Raw genomic sequence first — 27,059 nt, 5'->3', positions numbered from 1 at the left:
TAAAATTCATATCATTTTGCGGACTCTTCTAACCCAGAACAAAAACGCAGCACAGTTGCCAATTTCTCAAGTCATTAGGTGTAAATTTCATTGCTTCCAACTCCTGTTCATCTTATATGTAGAAAATCCTGTTTTGGGTGTAACATCTACAAGAAAAGGTCAAGTAAACTAGGTCTATATGCCCCAGGGGTTAAGAACAACGAAAGGTGTTCCAATGGAAACAATTTTTTTTTTAAAAAAGGGGCTTGACCTGGTAAGAATTGGTTTCCCTGGCTGGGGAATTCAGTTACAAGTCACAGAATAAAGGGGCGGACATTCAAAAGGCTGTGAATCTTTGGAATTCTCTAGCCCAGAGAGCTGTAGATACTCATATTGAGCATATTCAGGTTATGGGTTGAAAGATTTTTGGGTACTAAAGAGATATGGGGATAGTGTAGGATGATGGAGTTATGATGGAGTTGAGGTAGAAAATCAGTCATGATTTTAGAGTGGTGGAGTTGGCACAAAGGACTAAATGGTCTACTCCAGTTTTTATTTCTTATGTCAGAACAAAGAGTTCCCTCTGCTGTGCTCCTCCTTACCCTGGAGTGCTGCTGAGGCCAGTCTGACTGCTCATTGAGGTGTGGCCACTTACAGTGGATGTGGCGATCGGTGATGATGGCCTGCTGGAGCTGCTGGACAAACTGGAAGACACTGCTGGGAGGGAAAGGAACAAAGCGCTTAGAATCACCCTCTATTCAAGCAGAGTCTGGAGGAAGCAGAGTCCCCTCAATTGCCTCATAACATCTGTACCCCAGAAATAACTCCCTCGACCAGGCTAGGGTGACAGCAACAAGAGAATCAATTAAGAAAAATTTGATGATGGAAGAATATCACTCAGAGCTGACCCAGAAATGTTCATCACCTTCACAATCTTCAACATCCATTTCCTATATAAACCTACGATGTCTCCGCAGTGAATTCCAGAGCAGAGGTTTGATAAACAGATGACATTGGGGCAGTTCTTACCCGTTGCACTCCGACTGCTGTGCACCTGTGTCACAATCATAGGGTCGAGGGATCCTGATGCAGAAACCTATAACAGTGAAGTTCCAGATTAATTAGGTCACAGGTTAAATGCATCAAGTAACAACAGCTCTGGGTTTATTGGACTGATTATCAGTGGATTAGACAGAGTTCCTGGCATGTACAATAGCAACATGGAGCCAATGAACAATTGAGGCAGATTTCCTATTTCACCAGATCAGTGGCAGATACTGTAATGGTGCAAAACTTTCAGTTGCACGTCTTGTAGGAACATAGGAATTTTGATGTGATGTGTTAATTGTTGTCAGTTGTGCCTCTCCAGCATTGAAAATGAACCATTACAAGTGTGGAGTCTCATTCGCAGGTTTTAACTGTTGGAGATTTTTACAAAATGATTTTTTATTAAAATAAACTTTTTAAAATCTTAATCAATATTGATCTTACTGTGTAGGCTATTGGGGGTAGGCAGGACTGTGGAAGTTGAGGTTACAATTGGATCAGCCATGATCTTATTGAGTGGCATAGCAGGCTCAAAGGACAGAGTGGCCTATTCTTGTTCCTAATTCACATGTTCATATGACATATTCAGGCCTTGCGCAGTTAAATTTTACAATTCTTCAAACTGATTGGTTAGGGAGATAAAGTTGCTTTCCATGTAGAGAGCACTGTGCTGTTTCTAACCCCCATTTACAGCAACTTGCTAGAAAAAAATGGATGATTAAATGGACAGGGCAAGTCCAACTCATGGTAGGCACTGTCCATTGACTGGTTACAGAAATTTGTGTAAAATCCTGTCAATGTTCATCAGTTTTAAATGGCAAGAGAGAGCAGTTGTGGTACAGAATATAGGTGCGTCATGAAAATATAATAATTCTCAATATTGTGATTTATTGTAAAGGTGGATTAATAGTGGGGTCTGGATTAGTTTTTGATGTCGGTGTGTGTGGCGGGTAGGATTTAACGGAATTGGAGATAGCTATTCTGGAGGCTTTGAGTCATCAAAAAGCTAGGTTTGAAATGCTGAATATGCTGAAGTTTTAGAATGTGAGGTATAAGGAAAATTTGCATTTTTAGATAAACCAGAATAGCTTGAATTTCAAAGAGATGGTAAGATGTTACACCTAGCCAGAAGAAGCTAAACAAACAGTGTGTTTATTTTTCCACAAAAGGTTATTGATAATAAAAATTAGTACAATGAAAATATTTAACGTGAAAGGTAAAGTTCCAAAGACATATCAGAACATTGGAATTCACATTAAGAGAGAAACAGGTATAAAAGGAGATGAGGCTGTGTGTCAGAGGAGAAGGCATTCTAAGATCTTACACAGGTGTGAAAAGCCTCCAGCCTCTGTGCAGCAAGTTGCTGTCTACAGGAACCAAAGCTGAGAAAACTCACTTTGAATTCTACTGTCCAGGGTATTGTGTTGCTTTGCCTGGGTCTGTTGAAATCCATTTGTTTTTACTGCTGCCTTAAAAGCGGTATAACTGGAAGCCAGATTAATTAGGGGTTTTTAGGAGTTATTATTGTAGCAATTTGTAGAGTTATATGTGCTTGAAATCTTTTCTTTTGTTAATCAATGTTCAATTTAGTTTTGTAAAAAAATCCAAGTCAAGACATGCACCTTGAAATAAAATATAAATTACAAAATCGTTATGACCGCGTGATCAAGTTTCCCTCGTGGATTTGATCTGCCTGACACACATCATCTGCTGCGTCAAACCAGATGTACTGGGTGAGACAGTTCCCAAGAGGACTGGGCAAGACAAACAAAAATCAGTAACAGCCACCTTCAATAACAAGACTCACCAGCCGCGAGCTGTACATTGGAGATTTGATGGATGGAGTGATTGGATAGTTAATCCTCTTCTCTTTCTGACGCCGGTTACAGAACCACACACGGACTACTTCTTTTTCCATAGACAACTGCTCTGCAATCATCACAATTTCCTCAGAACTGGGTTTTGAATTCTGATGTGAAGCAGACATGGAATTAGATAATTCCTAAACTGAAAAGTTGCTGCATTCTGCACTGCAGTCTGAGAGTCTGAGGAAAAATATATAATTGGCATGCACAGGAGAGGAGAGTTGAATTGAGGAATTGTTTTGATAGAGGTTTGCTAGACAAACCTCAAAGTGTTACAGAATCAAGGCAGATAGGTAGCATTAAGATATGGATCAACCATGATCTAATTGAATGGAGGAAAAGGTTTGAGAGGAGCTGAATGGTTTCCTCCTTGCACATGTCTGAGGAGGAGCTGGAAACCATGCAGTTACGGAGCTGCTCACCTGACATCTATTGCTGGGAAATTACTGGAATCTAATTTAAGGATGTATTTGTAAAGGGTAGGTCATGACCAAGAAACTCAATTGAATTTTTTGAAAATGTGACTAAAGCAGTAGACAGAAAAATGTCTCTGGATGTTATTTATTGAATACCTTCTGGATGTCTATATAAGGCCCCCAGGAGATTGTTGGCTAAAGTTGAAATTCATGGAATTGAAGGCAAATTATTGACCCGTATTGGAAATTAGCTGAGTGGCAGCAGAAGCAGAGTTGGGAAAATGGACAGATACTTTGCAGAGTGTGACTAGTGGTGTGCCCCCAGGATCTGTGTTGGGCCTCAACTATTTATAAATAATCTAATGATGGGATACAAAGTCACATAGACAAGATTGCTGATGCCACAGAACTAGGTTGGTATTGGAAGCATAAATTACAAAGAGACATTGATAGATCAAGTGATTGGACAACGTGGTAGCAAATGGATGTCTGTGTCTGCAAATGTGAGGTCAAAAAGAATAAAACAGAGTACTTTCTAAATGCTGAAAAGCTAGAAAGAGTGGAGGCCTAAAGGGACTTGGGGGTCCAGGTACATGCCAGGAGAGGAAGGAATCCAAAAGGCTAATGGAATTTTGGCCTTTATATATCTGGAGGAATTAAAGGGTAGATGTTATGCTTCAGCTATACAAGTCATGGGTAGATCACAGCTGGGAAATTGAGTGCAGTTCTGAGCCCACACCTTAGGAAGGATGGATCTTTGGATGGAGTGCAGTGCAGATTTACTGGAGTGTTACCTGGACTTCAAGGGTTAAATCTGGGGAGAGATTACACAAACTAGGGTTGTATTCCCTGAAATTTAGAAGGTTTAAAAGGTAATGTTATTGAAGTCTAAGTATTAAAGAAAACAGATAGTTTCTCTCAATCCAATTTATTCTGGTCAGAGGCTAGGAAAAAGGGACATAACCTAAACAGTTAGAGTCAGTTTTTTCAGGAGTGAAATCAGGAAGCACTTCTGCACACAAAGGGTAGAAGTTTGGAACTTTCTTCCCCAAGTGATAGTTGAATGCTCAGTCAATTGTTAATTTTAAATTGGAAATTCAGACACCTTTTGGTTAACAATACCCTTAGAACCTAAGAAGTAAGAGTAATTCATATGGCCCTTTGAACTTGCACCACCATTCGGTCAGATCATGGCTAAACTTTCACATCAACTCCACTTTGCCACTGTATCATCCCTGAATAGCAGAACAGACTTGAGACTGAGAAAAGACTTACTTGTAACAACCACTGGGTGTCTCAAAGTGCTTTATAGCCAATGAAGTGATTTTGAGGTGTGGTTATTGTTGTAATGAGCATGTGGCAGCCAATTTGTGCAAAGCAAATTTCTACAAACTGCAACGTGATAAATGACCACAATCATTTCTTAGAATGTTTATTGGGGGATAAACATTGGCCGCAACACCAGGGTAATGCCCCTGCTTTTCTCCAAATTAGTGCCATGGGATCTGTTACATCTACCTGAGTACGAAAGCAGGGCCTTGTTTGGCTTAATATCTCAAAGATATAACTATGCAGCACTCCCTCAGTCCTGAACTGGATTTTTGTACTCTCCTGGAGCAGCACTAAATAGATATATTCCTGATCAATCCACCACCAACCAAATCCCAGCCCTAAAAAAGGGGTGCAGGCTTGGTCCCAGTATAAAGGGTTAGCGGTCAAAGATCAGGAAAACTCCTATCTATAGAAAGGTCAAAAGGATAAATATTAAAGAAGATGAGGGGAAAACACCTGTTGGAGAAAAGATGACAAACATAATAATGGAAGACTGAAATAAAAGCAAAATATTGTGGATGCTGGAAATCTGAAATAAAAACAAAATGCTGGAAACACTCAGGTCTGGCAGCTTTTGTGAGGAAACATTCTCTTTGCACAGATGCTGCCAAACCTGCTGAGTATGTCCCGCATTTTGCTTTTATATTAGTAATAATGGAGGTGCAGGTAAGAGCTAGAGAAGGGGGAAAGTGGAAAAAAATGCCCAGGGCCCAGATATTAGTTGGACAAATTGTGTCAGGCAATTGAGGAACCCATTCACTCCAATCTGAGCGCAGATCTGATCAGAGATAACACCCCTGACCTGCTCACCTCGTGGAAACGCTTCTCCAGGGTTACGCGAATATTGGTCTCAATGCTCGTTCGCTTCTTCCTTTTGCGGCCGAGACCTTCCAACCCAGTCAGTTGTGGAGGGAGAGATGTCAGGCTGTTCAGTGTGGAATCAGAGGGGACATTTTCTACCAAAGAAAAAGCCATTTAAATATGTATCTAAACATGAGAGAGAGTACATGCACATGTATTAGAGGGAACATATACATTGACCCACTATTGGAAGCGGCTCACTTCCTCATCACATCAGGTGTGTGCAATTGTGAGTATAAGTTAGATATATTCCTGCCAAATTTGATCAACCCACCACCAATCAAATCCCAGCCCTAGAAAGGATGCAAGAGAGGACCCAGTATAAAAGGGGTAAATTGTCAAAAGATCAGGAAAACTTTAATCTATTAGGGAAAGAGTTAAAAAGGCAAATATTAAATACGAGAGGGGAGAAAAAGAAACAGGGAGGATGGGGGAAGAAAGTAAAACAACAGGGGACAGATAAAAATGTTTGCAAGTACATTTTGAAGCTCAACCAAAAATGAAAAAAGTAGACAGATATTTCAGACCTGCCACAATAGGAAAGTTAGAGTGCAGGAGGGGTTTGCTTTGATGGCCCATTTTTACCCCTGCACAGACTGCTGGGGGTTGTGAGGGCATACCTGCATCACTCAGCCACTTCTCCAACAGCGGTTTGAGTTTACACATGTTCTTGAAGCTCAGGTTCAAAGCCTCGAACCGGGAGATTGTCGTTTGACTAAAATCGTTTCCATACAGTTTGCCCATTGCTAATCCCACATCACCCTGTGAAGAATCAAAGGGATTTTAGGGACACACAGACCATCACTCACTTCTCTACATTGTCATTTTTCACCCTGAAATGAACTGAGTGGGTTGTAACAGAGACCAAATGCTCGCACTAATATTATTGTCCGTTTCACCTGGCTGTATTGTAGAAGGGAGCTCCTAGGTTATTGTCTAGTCTAGATCCAAGCTGGTGGGGAACTTCTGACTACGTGATTTCACCCAACAGAACGGTGCATTTGGGGAATTATTCTAACCTAGAATTATAGAATAATAACTGCACAGGAGGAGGCTGTTCAGCCCATCGATCCTGTGTGAGATCTCCGCAAAAACATTTCAGCTAGTACCACTCCCACACCATTTCCCTGCAATTTTCTTCTCTTCAGGTAATTATTAGTTCCTGTTTTGAAGGCCATAACTGACCCTGCCTCCACCACACTCAGGCAGTGTATTCCAGATCCTAAGCACACTCTATGTAAAATCGCTTTTCCTAATGTCATCTTTGGTTCTTTTGCCAAACACCTTGAAAATCAGTATCCTCTGGTTCTCGAACTTACCAGCTAGTTTCTCCTTAAAAATCAGTATCGTCTAGTTCTCGAACTTACCACCCAAGTTCTCTCTATCTAGCCTGTCCACACATCAGGATTTTGAGCACCTCTATCAAATCTCCTGTCAACTTTCTCCAAGCACAACCCCAGCTTCACAGGTCTATCCATATAATTTAGGCGTCTCATCCTTGGAACCAATCTCTCTTCGGCACCCTCTAATGCTTTCACATCCTTCCAAAAATCTGGTACTTGGATAATACTCCTGTTGAGGCCATATCGGTGGTTTTATAAGGGTTTACCATATTCAGCTTGCTTTTGTATCCTATGGCTTTCAACCAGTCCTGCCATTTTCAACAATTTGTGCACATATACCCCCAGCTTCACTTGCTCCTGTACTTCCCAAAACGCATCACTTCACACTTGATCCCTGGGGAACCCTATTACATACTGTCCTCTAATCCATTGAGAAACCTTTCACCACTGTTACCTGACACTCAGGCAATTTTGTATCCATGCTGCCACTGTCCCTTTTATTCCATAAGCTTTAACTTTGCTGACAAGCCTGCTAAGTGACACTTTAACAAACACCTGTTGGAAATTCATGTACACCACATCAACCTCATTCCCCCCATCAACCCACCCTGTTAGGCAGTAGCACATGGTCAGCTTGGCTTAGACAGGCCTTGATAAGGGCACAGCAATCCTCACTGAGCACAAACATCTGCAGAGACGCCAGCATTCCCACACCCCCCAATCGTCAGAAGATATAGGATCCTGGTAATACACAAATACAAGCCTCCTTCACTGCACTGTATCCCCAGACCCTGTCCTTTTACCTGTGTGAACCCCAGTTTGATCCGCCTTTGCTTGAACGTTTTTGCAAACTGTTCGAGCTCTTCCAGGTCGCTGGGTTCATCTGCCTGAACAGATGTGACGTGCTTTGGGGCAATGTGTTTTGGGATCTGGAGTGGAGGAAGAGTTTCCAAATGAGATTCCAGGGCTGAGCCCATGAGACTTGGGCGAATGACTGCCTGTGAAAATAAATTAAATTCATTGATTAGAGCAGCAAAATTATGGAAACTGAGTCATCCAGAGAAACTTTTAAATTCTTCTCAACAAGCAGGATTTTTAGCAAGAAAGCTGTTTGATCTGGAAACAGCTTTCACAATAATCAATATAGTTCTAATGGTTAAAATCCCAATTCCATTTGGACAGACTGATACCACAAAGGTCTGAGTCTGGCATTGGTCCCATCTGCAACATTCTTTGATGGTCAATGACTATTTGCACCTTAACCTTCCAGCCTATGCTACATGGTCCCTACAGAGAGTCTTTACCAGCTGAGCTACAGGAGTTTAAGTGGAATCTGAAAACTGCCCCTCAACTCAAGAGTGAAGCTGCTTTGGGATAAGATATAATGGAACAGTTTGCAAGGCTCACTAACCTGTGGAGTGACCCCCATGCCAGGTTGAGATGGCAGGAGGCTGCTTTGTGACTGCTGGGATAATGGGAGCAGATTTGGAGATTGTAGCGAACCTGAGAAGATATTTACATATTACAAACCATTACAATAATGCACAAAATTATCTATAGGGAGACAAAAACATTAAAAACCAAACTCAAATCACAGAAGCAATGAAATCCATGACAAAAACCTGTTGTGAACATCCTCGAGAGAGAGAGAGAGATGGGGAAGATAGCAAACAGTGGCTCCCTCTTGTAGAAGCACTGTTCCAGTTGATCCTGGTGCTGGTAGAGGATCCCATGATGCAACAGGGAGCTGATACTGATGATCCCAGCAGATTCCCACAGTTCCCATCTCATTCCTACTCAAGTGAGCGGAAAACCAAGTGTTGGAGAAGTAGTAGGGCCTATTTCTAATGTACTTATAGCCCCTTCCCATTACAATTTGGGGCTACAGAGCTACAATTGCAGTCTATCAGTAACCGAACAGAAGCAATAGACCTTACCTTGCTGACTTTGTTGCGTCTGAGGGAGCAGGAATGTTGCTGCGGTTTGCAAGTGATGTCCAGGTACCACCACAAGCTGCTGCAGGGTGTGAAGTGGCTGCAGGTCCTGAACATAAACAAGGTATTGGATAACCTCAGATGCCCCAGTTCCGTGTCAGCAACACCCACCCCCCCACCACCACCACCACCTCACCCCCTGTTTTAAAACACTCAGGTTTGTCTTACACATGAGCACAAAGCTCACTGGTGGTGAAAGATCTCAATTTTAAAGGAAAGTTTCCCTTTGTGGGGAAGACGGTCAGTGATTCAAATGCAGTCCAATTCCCTCTCTTCCCCTTCCCCACCCTGCAAAAACTCCACACTGAGTAATCCCAGCATCCACACATTGCCTGCAAGAAATGTTTAGCAGGGAAACAGTCCTGACTGTAGCTCTCCCCTCCCTGAGCCAATGAGTGAGCCGAGAGGAGTCTTGGTCACTCTCAGCAAGAAATATCCCATTGGACGGACCATCTTGCAATGGGGTCATTGTGACCTGTGCAAGTACTTACCACTGACATCTGGCTCCCCGACACAATAGAAGAGGCCTCACAAGGCCGAAGGGGAACTGTTTCTGCTGATACCCGAGCAGGAGAATCACTCCGGTCCTCCGTTTTGATCTAGAAGTTGGAAGGTAGCTGATGTCAGACATCCAACAAAAAATTCACACAAAATGACTGTGTTGCTCCAGACTGCAAGAACCCACCCTCCTCTTGCCCAGGGTCATGGAGACTAACCATCTGGTATCTCCAATGCAGCTTTGTCCTTCCCTATCAGAATGGTTCTGAACCAAACAAGGTGATGCATTCAAGAGGCACATGGTCACCCCTGCCCCTGCTGCCCAATATGCAGATCAATGAAGGGGTCAGAAGTCGGAGCCTCCATTGGGACTCAGCATGAGCATAAGAAAGAGGAGGAGTAGGGCACAGGGACCACCAAGCCTGCTCCACCATTCAATGAAGTCATGGCTGATCTGATCTGAGCTGAGCTTCAACTTCACTTTCCTGCCTTCCCTGTAATTCAAAAATCTGCCTAACTCAGCTTTGAATATATTCAATACACAGACCCCCACAGCATTGGGGTAGAGAAGTCCAAAGAATCATAACCCTCAGAAAATCCTCATCTCCTTAAATGGACAACCTTGTTCTGAAACCGTGCCCCCTAGTTCTAGATTCCCTCAAGTTCCAATAAGATCATCTCTCATTCTTCTAAACTTCAGTAAGTATAGGCCTAAAGTGCTTAATCTTTCCTCATAAGACAACATCTTCATATCAGGAATCAACCTGGTGAAGCATCTTTGAACTACTTCCAATGCAAGTATATCCCCCCTTAAATAAGGAGACCAAAACTGTACACTGCTCTAGGAAGAACCTCACCAATGCTCTGCACAATTCTAGCAAGACTTCCCTACTTTTATACTCCAACTCCTTTGCAATAAACACCATCATTCTACTTATTTTCCTAATTATTTACTGTACCTGGATGCCAACTTTTTTTCCATGTACAAGGATACCCAGATCCATTTAAATATTCTGCTTTTCTACCAAGTGAGTAATATCGCATTTTCCCACATTATATTCCCATCTGCTATTTTTTTGCCCACTTAACCCATCTATATCCTTTTTTCAGACTCAAGTCCGTCTCACAAACTTGCTTTCCCACCTCTTGTATCAGCAGCAAATCTGGCTACAATACAATTGGTCCCTTCATCCAAGTTATTTATATAGATTGTAAATTGTTGAGGTCCCTGCTCTGATCCCTGTGGAATTCCGCTAGTTACAGGTGCCAACCTAAAAGTGCCCCATTTATCCCAATTTTGATTCCTGTTAGTTAGCCAGTTCACTCCTCCATGTTAATCTACGACCACCAACACCATGAGCTCTTATCCTTTGCATTAATCTTTTATGTGGCACCTTATCAAATGCCTTTAGGAAATCCAAATACAGTACATCCACTGGTTCCCCTTTATCCACCATCCTCAAACACTTGTTAAACTTGATTTCTCTTTCATAAACTATGTTGACTGTCTGATTATGATTTTCTAAATGCCCTTACTAATGGACTCCACCATTTTCTGCAATGACAGACGTTAGACCAGTCCCTCCTTTGATGAATAGAGATGTTACATTTCCAGCTTTTTAATCTGCTGGGCCCTGCCTGGAATCTAGAGAGATTTACAATCAATGTATCCACTATCTTTGCAGCTACTTCCTTTAAGACCCTAGGATGCAGGTCATCAGGTCCAGCTAGGGGACTCGTCACCCCATAGTCCCTTTCCTAGTAATAGGTTTTCCTCACTCCCCTTTCCTCTGCACCGCCCCCTCACCACCCCCTGATTTTCTACTGTTATTGGGATGCTTTTAGTGTCTTTTAATGTGAAAACAGATGCAAAATAACTTGTTCAGAGCCTCTACTATTTCTTTATATCCCTGTATTAGTTTCCCATCTCATCCAAGTAACCAATTTACTTTAGCTACTCTCTTTTTATATACCTGTAGAAGCTAATATGTCTTTTTATATTTCTTGCTAGTTTATTCTAAATCTATTTAGAGTCATCCTTTGCTGGTTTCCAAAAAAATCCCAATCTTCTGGATTAATTCATCAATCTTCACAACATTGTATATCTTCTCTTTCAGCCAGATTACTATCCTTAGCTAGCCACAGATGGTTCAGCTTTCTTGTAGTGACTGGCTTTCTCATTGGAATATCTTTTTGAGAAATATAAAATATCTGCCACAGCTCATTGGCCATCTTACCTTTTAATCTATTTTCCCAGTACACTTTAGCCAATTCTGTCTTCATACCTTTGTAATTGCCTTTAAAATGTAAGATACTAGTTTCAGACCCAGGTTTTTCAGCCTGAAACTAAATGCATGCACCGAGTGTGTTAAATGTCACTGGATATGCAGTCACAGGTCCGGAAACAAACTGGTTAGACTGGGTAGACTCGGGCCCCACCTTCTCTCTGTATGCAAATTACAGTTACTCCAGGTCTCCATTTCCTGAGCCTAACCACAACCTCAAGATCCACCACAGCAAACAGCTCAACTAGTGATCCCAGAATACAGGCAAAAACAACTAATACAGACTGAAAATCCCAAATACAGAAAGGCAGTCCTTCCCTTAGCTTCAGAGGGGCTTCAGCTAACTAAACATTTCAAATGTCACTTTGGTTCCAACTAGGATTATCTGAATGAACTGGGCACAGCATGAGGCTTCATACAGAATCTATTACTCACCCCTATTTCCTGAAGGCACCGATTCTTTTCAGGCAAAATTTAATTGACAGATACCTGTTGTGCCCACCCTTGGGCCATTCATCATGTTAGCTGTTTAGTTACCCTGGTCACCATCGCAGCAAAGGATCAAAGATTTCATCTATAATCTGCACTGTTCCAAACACTCCCAGGACAGGTACAGCACGGGGTTAGATACAGAGGAAAGCTACTTCTACACGGTGCCAAAGTCCAGATGTAGAGGAATACAGCATTTGCCAGGAGATGTGGTGCCAATAGGAGATTTGCAAAGATTAGTGCATGTGCGTGTGTATATATAGAGCTGGGAGACTTGAAGCCAGTAAAGGGCTGGACTTAGTTTGGGACACAATAAATGCAGCAAAGTTTCGGACTTTGTGGAGGATGGTGGACAGGAGGACTGCAAACAGTGTTGGAGTCGAATCTGGAGATGAAGCAGCCTGAGTAAGGGTTTCAGTGACAGAGAATGTGACCTGGTGAGATGCAGTGAATGTCACGTGAAGATGTGGGGTTAAGACTCAGCAGAGGATTGCAGGAAGTTGGGATTATGGATTTCACTCTTTGCTAACCCTTCAGAAGCCTCTGGCACAATCCCAGGATCCATCTCTCATATCCCAGCAGAGTTTATGGAATGGTCCCAACTTTGATTGCTGACCAAGTCTGTAGCCTTGGCTCTGGTACCCCTAACCTTGCTGGCCACTGTTTGTAGACTAACCCTAGCATGGTACAACTACGGCAGTGGGGGATGGGCAATAAATGTTGGCCCAGCCAGCATAGCCATCCCGGGATTGAATACAAAAAAATTTTAAAATCTCACTCTGAACAGCTAAAATTTGATTAAAATCTCAGATAAGGAATTTAAATATTATCAAATAGAGCTAAGTGATAGAAGGGATGATAGACACATGGGTTAGGTTCCTGCCTGTCTGACCCATCTATCCTACCCGAATCCTATTCCCTTAACTGGAACAATCTCCAACTACTAGAACATTCCAATCAAAACTCATCCGGTACCTAAATCCCAACTTAATTAACCTCAAATATTGCTTCAACTTCTAACCTGACCAAAATCTAGCCCCATCTCTAACCAACTCAAATCTCATTGCTAACCTTAACCATAATCCCAATGACTAAACCCCAAGGGCAGCAGATACATTGGAACATCATCACCTGCGAGTTCCCCTCCAAGTCACACACCATCCTGACTTGGAAATATATCGCCGTTCCTTCACTGTCACTGGGTCAAAATCCTGGAACTCCCTCCCTAACAGCACAGTGGGTGTACCTACACCAGATGGACTGCAGTGGTTCAAGAAGGCAGCTCACCACCACTTTCAAGGGTAATTACAGATGGGCAACAAATGCTGGCTGAGCCAGCGATGTCAATACCTCAGAAATGAATTTTAAAAACCATAATGTCGAACCCTAAACCCAACATGAATGATATCCGAAGCAGGGTCTTATTGGACTCGAAACGTTAACTGTTTCTCTCTCCACTGATGCTGCCAGTCCAGAGTTTTTTTCAGAACTTGTTTTTGTTTCAGATCCCCAGCATCTACAGTATTTTGCTTTTATGAATGATATTTAGTTTTACTTTTAATATTGCAGTGTTTGGTACTTAGTAAGGAAAAGATTCAATGACCAAGTCGAATAAAACAACAAAGTGTGTCAAGAGTGCGGTACATTGTCAGTCTCACACCTGCATATCCAACACTCACCTGTCGAGTGAAATCCAGGCTGTTTCGTTCAATACCTGACAGAAAAAAAAACATGATGAAAGCCCAGAGCAGCACCACCTACTGTGCCAGAGCACAAGCTGATGTATGGGCAGGGAAGCAGAGGGAGTTCAGCAGCATCTTAAACCACAGGACACTATGCCACATTCACCCCTTACATACTAGGAGTCAAAGGCAAGTTATCCTTTTGGATAGCCAAAGTTGATACCTGCTCTCAACACCAAGTCAATAAGTCAGTATTCACCCCAAACAATTGTTGCTGTTGAGGAGGGTTGAGATTATAATTGGGAGGGGGAATGGGAACCAGGATATAAATGTTAGAAAGGAAAAAAGGGTGCACAAAGCCCTGGGACTGACTGACAGCACTGGAGTGAGAAATAGGAGGACATTTGGTGGGGTCAGTAAAAGGGAATGCAATAAGGTCTAAATTAGGTTGGTGCATGCACGTGAGCTCATGGAGTACAGATGTCCAAATGGAAATAGGATGTGGTGATAAATGGAGCCCTGGTTCAAAAATGGGTAGGACTAGGTACTAAGTATCCCTGGATGCAAGGTGTTCAGGAAAGAAGGGAGGAGGGGTGTCTGTATTGATTAAGAACTTACAGTGCTGGAGAGAGAGAGAGAGAGAGAGGATGTGCTAGGGGGGTCAAGATGAAACTACGCGCTTGGAGCCAAGAAGAGAGAGAGAGAGATGCCATTACACTGATGGGTGTATTCTATAGGCCACTAGTGGGAAAAACAGAGGAACAATTTTTTCTTAATTACAGAGATGCGCAAAGAGAGTTGTTATAATGGATTTTAGCTACCCAAATATAGACTGGATAATGAAGAGAGGTAGAAGCGTTTCTAAGGTCAGGAGAATATTCAAGATTAATGTGTTTCCAGCCAAATGAGGAAGGAATCATTCCTGGATCTGGTTCTCGGGGAAATGAGGTGGAGTCAAGTGGATCAAATATCAGAAGGGAACATTTACAAACAATGATCATAGCATAAGGTTTAAACTAGTTCAGGAAGAACAAGGAATAATCCAGAGTAAAAGTAATTAACTGGGGGAGGGCTAATATCAGTGGGGCAAGAACAGACCTGGCCCAGATAAATTGGAATCAAAGATTGGCATGCAAAACTGCAATAAAACAATGGGCTGCCTCTAATGACTAGATTGTACCTAGTCAAGGTATATTCTCAAAAAGGAGCAGTAGGACAAACAAAGACAGAGCTCCCTGGATACAAGAGGTAGAGAGTTAGATGAAGCAGAAAAAAGGTGCATGTGACAGATGTCAGATTGATAAAACAAGCAAAACCTAGGCTGTATATACAAAGTTCAGAGAGGAAAATGAAAAAAGTAATGAGAAGCAAAGAGAAAGCATGAGAAGAGATTGGCAGCTAACATAAAAGGGAATCCAAAAGCAACCTTATAGGCATATAAATAGTGGAAGGGTGGCAAAAAGGGGTAAGGTCAATTAGAGATCTAAAAAGGGATTTAATGCATGGAGGAGGTACTAAATAAGTGCTTTGCATCTGCTTTTACCAAGGAAGATGCTGCCAAAAGTGAAGGAGGAAGTACCTGAGACACTGGGTGGGCTAAAAATTGATAAAGGAGGTATAGAAAGGCTGGCAGAACTCAAAAGTTGTTAAGCCATCAGGACCAGATCAGACTCAATGCCAGGACACAGAGAAGTAAGGGTGAAAATTGCAGGAGCAAATGACCATAATCTTCCAATTCTCCCTAGAAACAGGAGTGGTACCAGAATACTGGAGAATTGGAAATCATACACCCTCGTTCAAAAAGGGAGCAACTACAGGCCAGTCAGTGTAACCTCAATAGTGGGAAAGCTTTTAGAAACAATAATCCTTATTAATAGTCACTTGTACCAGGTGGACTAATTAAGAGAATCGAGCACAGATTTGTTCAGGACAAAAACAAAATACTGCGGATGCTGGAAATCAGAAATAAAAACAGAACATGCTGGAAAAACTCAGCAGGTCTGACAGCCTCTGTGGAGACAGAAACAGGGTTAATGTTTTGAGTCTGTGTGACTCTTCTTCAGAGCTCTTGAAACATTAGTTCTGTTTCTCTCCCCACAGAAGCTGCCAGACCTGCTGAGTTTTTCCAGCATTTTCTGCTTTGGTTCAGGACAAATTGTTTTTAACTAACCTGATTGAGTAAGTTTTTTTGATGAGGGTAATAAAGGTTGATTTGGTGTGCTTGGATTTCCAAAATGTGTTTGATATTGTGCCACATAACAAGCTTGTCAGCAAAGATAAAGCCTATGGAATAAAAGGGAAAGTGGCAGCATAGATACAATATTTTGCCTGAGTGACAGTAGTGGTGAACAGTTGTTCATCAGACTGGAAGAAATTATATAGTGGAGTTCCCAAGGGATCAGCATTAGGGCAACTGCTTTTCTTGATCTATATTAATGACCTAGACTTGGGTGGGCAGGGCATAATTTCAAAATTTGCAGATGACAAAACTTGGAAATATTGTGAACTGTGAGGAAGAGAGTGATAGACTTCACAAGAACATGACAGGTTGGTGGAATGGGCAGACAAGTGGCAAATGAATTTGATGCAGAGAAAAGTGTGGTGATTCATTTTGATAGGAAGTATGTGGAGAGGCAATATATAACAAGGGCTACAATTTCAAAAGTGATGTATGACAAGAGCGATCCAGGGGTGTATGAAATCATTGAAGTTGTACAGAAGGTTGAAAAAGCAGTTAATGAGGCATAGAGATCTTTTATAAGATGTCTCTTTAAAAATAGAGTCATAGAATACAAAAGCAAGGAAATGACGACCCTTTATAAAACACTAGTTTGGTCTCAACTCGATTGGTGTGTCCAACCCCAAGCACCACACTTTTGGAAGGATGCAAAGGCATTGGAGAGAGTGCAGATAAGTTTCACGAGAATAGTTTCAGGGATCAGGGACTTCAGTTACGTGGATAGATTGGAGAAGTTGAGACTGTTCTCCTTAAAGAAAGTTGAAGGACGATTTGATAAATGCATTCAAAAACATGAGGGTTCTGAACAGAATCGTCAGGCAGAAACTGTTCCTTGTTGGTAGAAGGGTCAAAGAGGGTCAAGAAGTAGAGGCTGAATGGCAAAAGAACCAAAGGCAATATAAAGAAAATCCTTTTTGAATGGCATGTGGTTAGGATCTGGAATGCACTGCCTGATTGTGGTTGGGTGGTGGGCTGGACAAGCTGCAGGTTCAATCTTAGCTTTCAAAAAGGGAAACTGGATTATCTGAACAAAAAAATTGTAGGACCAGAGGGAAAAAGGTGGGCGAGTGGAGACTACTAAATTGCTCTTGCAAAGAGTCCACACAAACGAGCCCAATCTCCTTCTGTGCTGTATTGTCCCCTTTCTCCAGCTATCTTCCACAAAATCACACATAAGAAATAGGAACAGGAGTAGACTATACAGCCCCTGGAGCCTGCTCCGCCATTCAATGGCTGAATTCCACATTTCCAACTACCCCTGATAACCTTTGATTCCCTTGCCTAACAAGAATCTATTTACCTCTGCCTTTAAAATATTCAATGACCCCACTTCCACCACCTGAAGCAGAGATTTCAAGTCACAACCATCAGAGAAAAAAAATTTCTCCTCATCTCTGTCCTAAAAGGGTGACCCCTAATTTTAAAACAGTGCCCCCTAGTTCTGGAGTCACCCACAAGAGGAAACATCCTTTCCACGTCCACCTTGTCGAGGCCGTTCAGGATCTTATATACTTCAATCAAATCACCCCTCACTCTTCTAAACTCCAGTGGAAACAAGCCCAGTCTGTCCAACCTTTCCTCATAAGACAACCCACTCATTCCAGGTATCAACCTAGTAAACCTCCTCTGAACTGCCTCCAATGCATTTACATCCTTCCTTCAATAAGGAGACCTGCAAACAGTATTCAAGGTGCAGTCTCACCAATACCCTGTATAACTGAAGCATAACATCCTTACTTTTATGTTCAATCCCTCTCATAATAAAGGATAACATTCCATTAGCCTTAATTACTTGCTGTACCTGCATACTAAACTTTTGTGACTCGTGCTGGAACACGGAGATCCCTCTGCATCTCAGAATAATGCAGCCGTTCTCCATTTAAGGAAAACTCTGCTTTTTATTCTTCCTGCCAAAGTGAACAACTTCACATTTTCCCCACATTAAATTCTATTTGCCAGATCTTTGCCTATTCACTCAATCTATATCCATCTGCAACCTCATGTCCTCTTCAGAACCTACCTTCCTACCTATCTTTGTGTCACCTGCACATTTAGCTACCACGTCTTCACTCCCCTCATCTAAATTATTGATGTAAATTGTAAAATGTTGAGGCCCCAACACAGCCCCCTGCCGGACTCCACTTGACACATCCTTCCAATCCGAAAATACCCATTTATGCATACTCTCTGCTTTCTGCCAGCCAGCCAGCCAGCCAGCCAATCTTCTATCCATGCTGTTGCCCCCAATACCATGCACTTTTACTTTTCATAATAACCTTTGATGTGGTACCATGAGTCAGGCACAGTTTGGCAGCTATTTGACTGTGAAAAGCACCATAGCCCAGTCTAGCCTTCCTTCACTTGATAGGTACACTTGCTAAATATGGTGACTTTCTCTCTACCACCCCACCCACCGCCATCCACCTAACCCCCATCCCCTACCCACCCACCCCAGCTTCCTACCCCCGCACACACATCGAGAAGGGCTAGGCGCAGTTTGTTTCCACATATTAGCTTCAGCGGGACTGAGTCCACACGGGGGGTGGGGTGTTCCCCAACTATACCAATGGGACAAACTGGCTGTAGTGTGTAACCTGAGGATTTAACTCGACAGCAAAATGTCCTTCCATAGCCAAATAGCTAATTGCCATGGGAACAAGCGATGCCTCCGGGGAGGGGGGGAGGCTCGGATTTATTGTGGGGAATGGAACGTAACAAAAGCTGCTACTTCCATGTTATTTAATTCTCCACAAACGCTGCAGTCCTGATGGGTGCCCGATTTGAATTTCAAATAAGCTCCTCTTTGCTCCCACACGGCCAGGCTGCCCTCCTCCAGTATGTAAATCCTTCCTTCTCACAAGGCTCCACTATGAAAATTAGTTAGAAAAATGCAAATCAGCCGCAGCCCATCTCTATGGCAACCTCTCCATTGCCTCGGAGTGTGTGTGTACCCATGTAGAGGACTGAGTCACCCAGTTCAGAGATTGTCCTTTGATCCTCTGACTGATAAATGAGCTGATCAGAGGCTAATTACTCCAGGAAAGGTGGGGATAGGGTGTGTCCGGTGGCGACGGGGGGAGTCCGGCAGCGACGGGGGGGGGGGAGTCCGGCGGCGACGGGGGGGGTGGGGGGGAGTCCGGCGGCGACGGGGGGGGGGGGGAGTCCGGCGGCGACGGGGGGGGAGTCCGGTGGCGACGGGGGGGGAGTCCGGTGGCGACGGGGGGTGTCTGGTCTGACTGCATCAGTTACCCCAACAGGAGGTAGCACCAGACACTGACCATTTGCGGACACGGAACAGGTTTAACAGTCCCCGCTGGTCAAAACTCGAGATTAAAAACGAAGTTGGTCAGTTGCTGAGTAAAGTATTCCTGGCCCCGAGAGGAGAGATGACAAAGTAAGTGATTAAAAAGGTGAGGAAAATAAGTCCTAGTTTCACATAACCGAATAAATATGCAAATGAGGAACAGTTCAGCAAAAACAATGTATTCAGGATGCGGTGACTGGGCCTTTCGAGAAAGAACAATAAATACCCCAGTCTCCAACTCCCCCAGTACCCCCGCAATCCCAGCCTTCACCCCTACCAACCGAGGACTGAGCCAATATTGAGAGAATGGGCTTGGACTGACAGAACTGAGATGAAGGGACCGAAGGACATCAGCAAATTTAGCAAAGATAGGCAAGTAGTGAAGAGAACACAAGGATTATAGATAGGTTAAGTAATAGGCAAAACATTTGGCAGACGGAGTATAATGTGGGAAAATGTGAACTTGTCCACTTTGGGAAGAATAGAAAAGCAGCGCGTTATTTAAATGGAGAAAGATTCAGAACTCTGAGGTACATAGACATTTGGCTGTCCTGGTACATAGAAACAAAGAAAATAGGAGCAGGAGTAGGCCATTCAGCCCTTCGAGTCTGTTCCGCCATTCAATATGATCGTGGCTGATCCTATATCTCAACGCCATACACCCGCTCTCTCCCCAGACCCCTTGATGCCTTTAGAGTCCAGAAATCTATCTATTTTCTTCTTAAACACATTCAGTGACTTGGCCCCCACAGGGCTCTGTGGTGAGAATTCCACAGGTTCACCACCCTCAATAAAGATGTTTCTCCTCATCTCAAGTCCTAAATGGTCTACCCCATATCCTGAGACTGTGACCCCTTGTTCTAGGTCCCCCAGCCAGAGGAAACATCATCCTGCATCCAGTCTGTCCAGCCCTGTCAGAATTTTATATGTTTCAATGAGATCCTCTCATTCTTCTAAACTCCAGTGAATACAGGGCCTAGTCAGCCCAATCTCTCCTCATATGACAATCCTGCCATCCCAGGAATCAGTCTGGTGAACCTTCACTGCACTCCCTCTATGGCAAGTATATCCTTTCTTAAGTAAGGAGACTAAAACTGCACACAATACTCCAGGTGTGGTCTCACCAAGGCCCTGTACAGCTGCAATAAGACATCCTTGTTCCTGTACTCAAGTCCTCTCGCAATGAAGGTCAACATACCAATTGCCTTCTTAACTGCTTGCTGCATCTACATGCTTGCTTTCAGTGATTGGTGTACAACGACATCCAGGTCCCTTTGTATATCAATATTTCCCAATCTATCACAAAAACAAAAACAGAATTACCTGGAAAAACTCAGCAGGTCTGGCAGCATCGGTGGAGAAGAAAAGAGTTGATGTTTCGAGTCTAATGACCCTTCAACAGAACTGCTGAGCTTTTCCAGGTAATTCTGTTTTTGTTTTTGTTTTGGATTTCCAGCATCCGCAGTAGCTTTTTGTTTTTATTTCCCAATCTATCACCATTTAAATAATACTCTGCCATTTTGTTTTTCCTACCAAAGCGGATAACTTCACACTTATCCACGTTATACTGAATCTGCCATGTATTTGCCCACTCACTCAACCTGTCTAAATCACTTTGAAACCTCTTTACATCTTCCTCACCGCTCACATTCCCACCTAGTTTTGTGCTGTCAGTGAACTGAATCAGGAAAAGTTGCTGTACAGCAGGTGATTAGGAAGGCAGTTCACAGAATCACAGAACTGTTACAGCACAGGAGGCCATTCGGCCTATCGTGTCTGCACCAGCTCTCCAAAGGAGCAGCTCACTTAGTGCAGTTCTCCTGCCTTCTCCCGTAACCCTGCACATTCTTCCTTTTCAGATAACAGTCTAATTCTGTTTTGAATACTGCCTCCACCACACTCAGGCAGAGCATTCCAGACCTTAACCGCTCACTGTGTGAAAAAGTTTTTCCTCTCATCACTTTTGCCAATAACTCTAAATCTTTGCCCTCTCGTTCTCAATCCTCTAATGAGTGGGAACAGTTTCTCCCTATCTACTCTGTCCAGATCCCTTGTGATTTTGAATATCTTTATCAAATGGGATTTTAAAAAAAATATTCTTTCATAGAAGCGAGTGTCACTGGCAAGGCCAGCATTTGCTGCACATCCCTAATTATCCTTAAACTGAGTGGCTTGCTAGGTCATTTCAGAGAACAGCTGTGGATCTAGAGTCACATGTAAGCCAGACCAAGCAAAAATTGCAGATTCATAATGGTCACCATTACTGAGACTAGCTTTATAATTGCAGATTTTACTAACTGAATTTAAATTCTACCAGCTGCCAGGGTGGGATTTGAACCATGTCTCCAGAACATTAGCCTGGGCCTCTGGATTACTAGTCCAGTGACATTACCGCCTTCTCCCCATATTGCAGGGAGAATGGAAAGTAATAGTAGGTACGTTTTGCTACGGCTCTACAGGACATTGCTGAGACCACATCTGGAGCACTGTGTACAATTTTTGTCTCTTTACTTTAAGGATATAATAGCATTAGAAGCAGTTCAGAGAAGGTTCACTCAGCTGATTCCTATGATGAAGGGTTTATCTTATGAGGAAAGATTGGGCAGGCTGGTTCTGTACCTATGGAGAGAATCCGTATGACTCTCCTTCAGAGCTAAAGAGTAGAAATGTGATGAAATTTCTACCGCTTAAGGGGGTGGAGCAGGTTAGAAGGTCAGTGATAGGTGAGGGCTAAGGAGAGATTGACAGAGATGTATGGACACAAGACAAAGGGAGTGTTAATCTCTCCACAGATGCTGTCAGACCTCGAGTTTTTCCATCAGTTTCTGTTTTCATTTCAGATTTTCAGCATCCACAGTATTTTGCTTTTTCTGGTTCTGTATCCATTAGATTTTAGACAAATGAGAGGTGATCTTATTGAAACATAAGATCCTGAGGGGACTTGACAGGGTGGATGCTGAGAGGATGTTTCCCCTTTTGGGAGAGACTAGAACTAGGGGACGCAGTTTAAAAATAAGAGCTCTCCCATTTAAGACAGAGATGAGGAGAATTTTTTTTAATCTCAGAGGGTTGTTAGTCTTTGGAATTATCTTCCCCAGAGAGCAGTGGAGGCTGGGTTGAGGCCGAGTTAGATAGATTCTTGACCGACTAAGGAGTTGAACAGTATAGGGGTAGACAGGAAGTAGAAGCCACAATCAGATCAACCATAATCTTATCGAATAGTGGAGCAGGCTCGAGGGACTGAATGGTTTACCCTTGCTCTGAAATCATATCAACTTCAACTTTCAGTCAACATTCCAGACTCCCCAATCATCCCTATCACCTGTCTAACCAACAGCAGGCAGGTTTGGTGGAAATGCAGAGGATTTCTTAAATGGGGAGAGATTGGGAAGTGTTGATGTCCAAGGAGACCTGGTTGTTCTTGTTCTTAAGTCACTGAAAGCTAACATGCAGGTGCAGCAAGCAATTAGGAAGGCAAATGATATGTTGGCCTTTATTGCAAGGGGATTTGAGTAAAGGAATAAAGAAATCTTGTTGCAGTTGTATAGAGCCTTGGTGAAACCACACCTGGAGTATTGTGTACATTTTTGGTCTCCTTTCCTAAGGGTATACTGGCCTTAGAGGGAGTGCAATGAAGCTTCACCAGACTAATCCCAGGGATGGCAGGATTGTCCTAGAAGGAGAGATGGAGGAGATTGGGCCTGTATTCTCTAGAGTTTAGAATAATGAGAGGTGATCTCACTAAAGTGTACAAAATTCTTACAGAGCTTGACAGAGTAGATGTGGAAGGATGTTTCTCTTGGTTGGGAGGGGAGGGGGTTGTCTAGAACCAGGGACACAGAATAGAGGTAGACCATTTAGGATGGAGATAGGAGGAATTTCTTCAGTTAGAGGGCAGTGAATCTTTGGAATTCTTTGCCCCAGAAGGCTGTGGAGGCTCAATCATTGAGTATGTTGAAAGCAGAGGTTGATAGATCTCTAGGTACCAATGACATTCAGGAATACGTGGATTGTGCGGGAAGATAGCGTTGAGATAGAAGATCAACCATGAGCAGGCTTGAAGGGCCAAATTACCTACTCCTGCTCCTATGTTCCCAAGTGTTCTCAAGTTAATTCTATATACAGTTAACAATCCTGCATTAATTGGAGTCTGTCAGTGACTAGTTAATTATTGCACCAGATGTTGAATTTGTACAAGACACTAGTTAGGCCTCTGGAGTACTGCATCCAGTTCTGGGTGCCATACTTGAGGAAGCATGTGAAGATGTTGGAGAGAGTACAGAGGAGATTCACAAGAATGATTCCAGTGATGAAGAACTGTAGTTATGAGGATAGATTTGAGAGGTTGGGACTGGTTTCCTTGGAGAAAAGAAGGCTGAGAGTAGACTTGACAGAGTGTTAAAGATCCTGAGGGGTATGGACAGCGTAATTAGTGAGAAACTGTTCCCACACAAGAGAACATCAAGAACTAGAGGGCACAGATTCAAAATAATTGGCAAAAGGAGTAAATGTGATGTGAGGAAAACTTTTTCACCCAGAGGGTGGCTGGAGTCTGGAACAAACTTCCTGAGAGGGTGGTGGAGGCAGGTTCGATTGAGGTATTCAAAAGGGAATTGGATTGCTACATGAAAAGAGAGAATGTGCAAGGTTACAGGGATAAAGCAGGGGAGTGGGACTAGGTGGAATGCTCTTTCAGAGAGTCAGTGCAGACTCGATGGGCCGAATGGCCTCCTTCTACACTGTAAAGATTCTGTGATACTGTCATGTGGTTTCCATTCCGAGATTATTTATATTCTATCAATCTAGTGTGCAGCTGTCTTCCAGCTTATCCATCAACATGTTGGAAAATATCTCTGGAAATCCTGACTGCACAGCCTGGCCAACAGAGACTCAGTCTACAGCCCCTAACATCAAAATGTCAACTTAGAATTCCTGGTCAGCCTTGGACAAGGCTTTATTCAGGCTGCAGTTGGAGAACTGGGTGAGCTGACAGAGGCCTTCAGGCTTATGAAGGATTCTGGAATAAAAACAAAAAAATGCTGGAAAAACTCAGCAGGTCTGACAGCATTTGTGGAGAGAGAGAAACAGAGTTAAGGTTTCGGGTCTGAATGACCCTTCAGAGAGCTCCGAGAGGTTGAGTGACTGGCCTTTGATATAGGTGCTGTTAATGGGGTAACAGGTATGAAATTGCTGAACAGGAGCGCAAACTGCGGGGGGTCTGAGTCAGTCACGCTGGGTTCCACTCGGAGCTTGAAGAGGCAGCGAGAGGGGTATCCTGCTCCAAATTAACCCGCTGGAGGCTGCATGGTTCAATATCAGCTAAAGTCAGGTTAGACTGACTGTGATGCACCCCATGGTCTGTCAGCCTTCAAGCCGCTATTACCAGAAGCACCCAAATCCTTCCAATTGCCTGGAATAGAGGGAGACCCTCACAATATTACCCGCAACTACATAAAGCAGCACTTTCCCGCAGTGTGAGCGCTGCAGCAACTTTACTTTCCGCTCCAATCCTGTGACTCGGTGTCTCAGAGACTCCCCACTGGCTGCTTCTGCCCAGTGTGCTGACCAATGACAATGTCCCGAATACCCGGGAAAGAATGAAGCGAGCAGACCCGATCTCCCCTCTCCCCGGAGGAATGGTCAGTGCTCACAACAGGAGAGGGAGGCACCGAGAGGTGGCCAGAGAGACCTGGGCAAGGGAAGCGCGGCCGATAGGGGTTTAGGTGAAGATAGCAAATCGCGTGTCCCGACAGCCAATTCCCAATTTCACACCGAGACTGAATCAAACAGTAACCAGGACAATAGTCTGTCCACAGCCTCCGGGAAAGTGCAGCCAGGTGAGGGAGTGAGGAACACTCTGGTTAGAGAGAGTTGTCCTTCCTCAGGAGTTTCACATCCTCTTTAACTCTTCACACGCCAGGTGACTGCTGAATGTTACAGCAGTGTCAGGAAACACTCGTTATTCTCATAGAAAACAACAAGAATGACCCACAGGTTCCATCATTTCACAAGGAGTGTTTGAGACCGGGACAGCACAGGGTCACCAACAAATGTAACCAAAATAGGAGAGAAGAGGGTTCATGGCGGACATTGTTACAGCCAATAGCAGCAGGACGGGTAAAGGATCATTTCAATTTAATCCAGTACATCGATTCACTCAGATTCAAACCTCAATCTCAACCCCCAATAAACCCCAGTGGGATCTGGGACCGCCTTTCATCCTGTAAACTCTGGGTGTTGGGACTAGTCTAAACCCGAAGAGAGAGATTGAAAAGGGGCAGCTACATTTCCTGCCGCGCACCCCCCCCAAAATACTGCAAACATTGACAGGGATTTCTTCAAACAACTTCTGCTGTTCTGGTCATTGATGATAAACAGCTTATAAAGGAATAGCTGTGCCGGTAAACTGCTAGTAACGGCCCTCTGAAGGCTGACAGGCCATGGAGTGCATCACATTTTAGAGTAATAAAGTGGTCACTCTCTCTCGGAAGATTAATGAATTCTGTTCCATTCTGAAGAGACTATTTCCGAGGATGGAAATTAAATCATTGATGGAAATAGTTAGATACCAGATTAACGGCTGTGACTTGTCTCTATTCAGGACACTTGCTGTAAAAACAATTAGTGACTCATCTATTGTAAAACTGATTCACAACAAGCGAGGTGCATAACCTACATACAAAGTTTAAGTTCCAAACGCTTTTACCTGTTCGCTCGTGTTGCTGCGAGACACCAGTTCTAACATCCGATGATTTATTTGTGCCGACACTCATCCTCCAGTCGCGAAAGGAAACAGCTGATTTTAATAAAACACAGAAACAGCCAGTAAAATGAAGCCATCAAATGGGTAATAACATGACAGAATCAATGAATCATTCATTCTCCTTCTTGCTCCTACTCTTACCTTCAAACACAACAGAAACTCACTTCAGGTACGTAGATGAATAGACTTTTCCCCTTCCTAATGAGTAAAATGTTCAGCAATAATGACCTTGCTTAACTCGGGCCGAACTCTCCAACTCACCAGGAAAGATCTAACAGTCTCTCCACATAGTCCCTCATTTCTGGTCCTCTTTTTAAAAAATAACCTACTTACTCCCCGCTGAAGCGGCAGGTGAGAGGCAGTTAAGAGTTCGGTATAATTTAGGCAAATTTGGATTCCCTGAGTCGCTGCAGGTGGGTCGCAGTTGCTTTTGACAGTTTCGCTCGGTGTGAGTTCGGGTGCCTGACAAGAATTATTTGCATATCATCATCAGAGCTTGTGCAGCCGGAGCCAACTCATCCTCCTTAATTTGTTTAACTCAACAACTACCAGCACTGAATAAACAGAATTACCTTTTAACTTTGTTATTTATAACTAAGAATTCAAAGGCTAGTATTGAGTGAAGGTGCTGCCCTGTATTTGGGGCGGGTTATATTCCAACCATCGCATCAGCAGCTTTAGTTGTTCATATAAAACCTGCTGCAAATTTCTCATTAAAGGCATTTGAGAACCAACAATCATTGATTCATGTGTTCAGGACTCAATATCACATCCGATTTTTGGATATAAAGATTTTTCCTCTCGGGAATCGGCTGGAGCCCAAATTTAGACAAACTTTCAGCTTTAGCAGAAACTGGGACTCGAACTCCCCACCAGTGAGGGAGATGCTCGAAAATAGAAGCAACTATTCTACATAACGTCACCAGTGACAGCCCCAATCCTGGCCTAGCAGTAGCCTGACT

General features: G+C 43.3%; 1 protein-coding gene across 4 annotated transcripts in view; it reads right to left on the bottom strand.

The window, feature by feature from the left end:
- pou2f3 (POU class 2 homeobox 3) overlaps window positions 1–26,505 on the bottom strand; it is a 30,424-nt gene extending 3,919 nt beyond the window's left edge. Inside the window, exons 1-12 of one of the 4 annotated variants that reach the window (XM_078533419.1) lie at window positions 26,239–26,505; window positions 26,041–26,130; window positions 13,789–13,823; window positions 9,329–9,436; window positions 8,781–8,886; window positions 8,255–8,346; window positions 7,647–7,841; window positions 6,121–6,262; window positions 5,450–5,595; window positions 2,834–2,995; window positions 1,009–1,075; window positions 582–696 (exon numbers count right to left, since the gene is read on the bottom strand). In XM_078533419.1, coding sequence (XP_078389545.1) covers window positions 582–696; window positions 1,009–1,075; window positions 2,834–2,995; window positions 5,450–5,595; window positions 6,121–6,262; window positions 7,647–7,841; window positions 8,255–8,346; window positions 8,781–8,886; window positions 9,329–9,436; window positions 13,789–13,823; window positions 26,041–26,107 — 1,235 coding nt within the window. In that variant the 5' untranslated portion in view covers window positions 26,108–26,130; window positions 26,239–26,505. The remainder of the gene's footprint in view (window positions 1–581; window positions 697–1,008; window positions 1,076–2,833; window positions 2,996–5,449; window positions 5,596–6,120; window positions 6,263–7,646; window positions 7,842–8,254; window positions 8,347–8,780; window positions 8,887–9,328; window positions 9,437–13,788; window positions 13,824–26,040; window positions 26,131–26,238) is intronic. The other 3 variants (XM_078533428.1, XM_078533438.1, XM_078533447.1) reach the window with 3 other exon arrangements.
- Window positions 26,506–27,059: the final 554 nt, after the last annotated feature.

This window comes from Cetorhinus maximus, chromosome 2, assembly GCF_964194155.1.
Source record: "Cetorhinus maximus chromosome 2, sCetMax3.hap1.1, whole genome shotgun sequence".
In the NCBI taxonomy this organism is placed as follows: Eukaryota; Metazoa; Chordata; class Chondrichthyes; order Lamniformes; family Cetorhinidae; genus Cetorhinus; species Cetorhinus maximus.
This window is presented reverse-complemented; position numbering and strand designations above follow the sequence as displayed.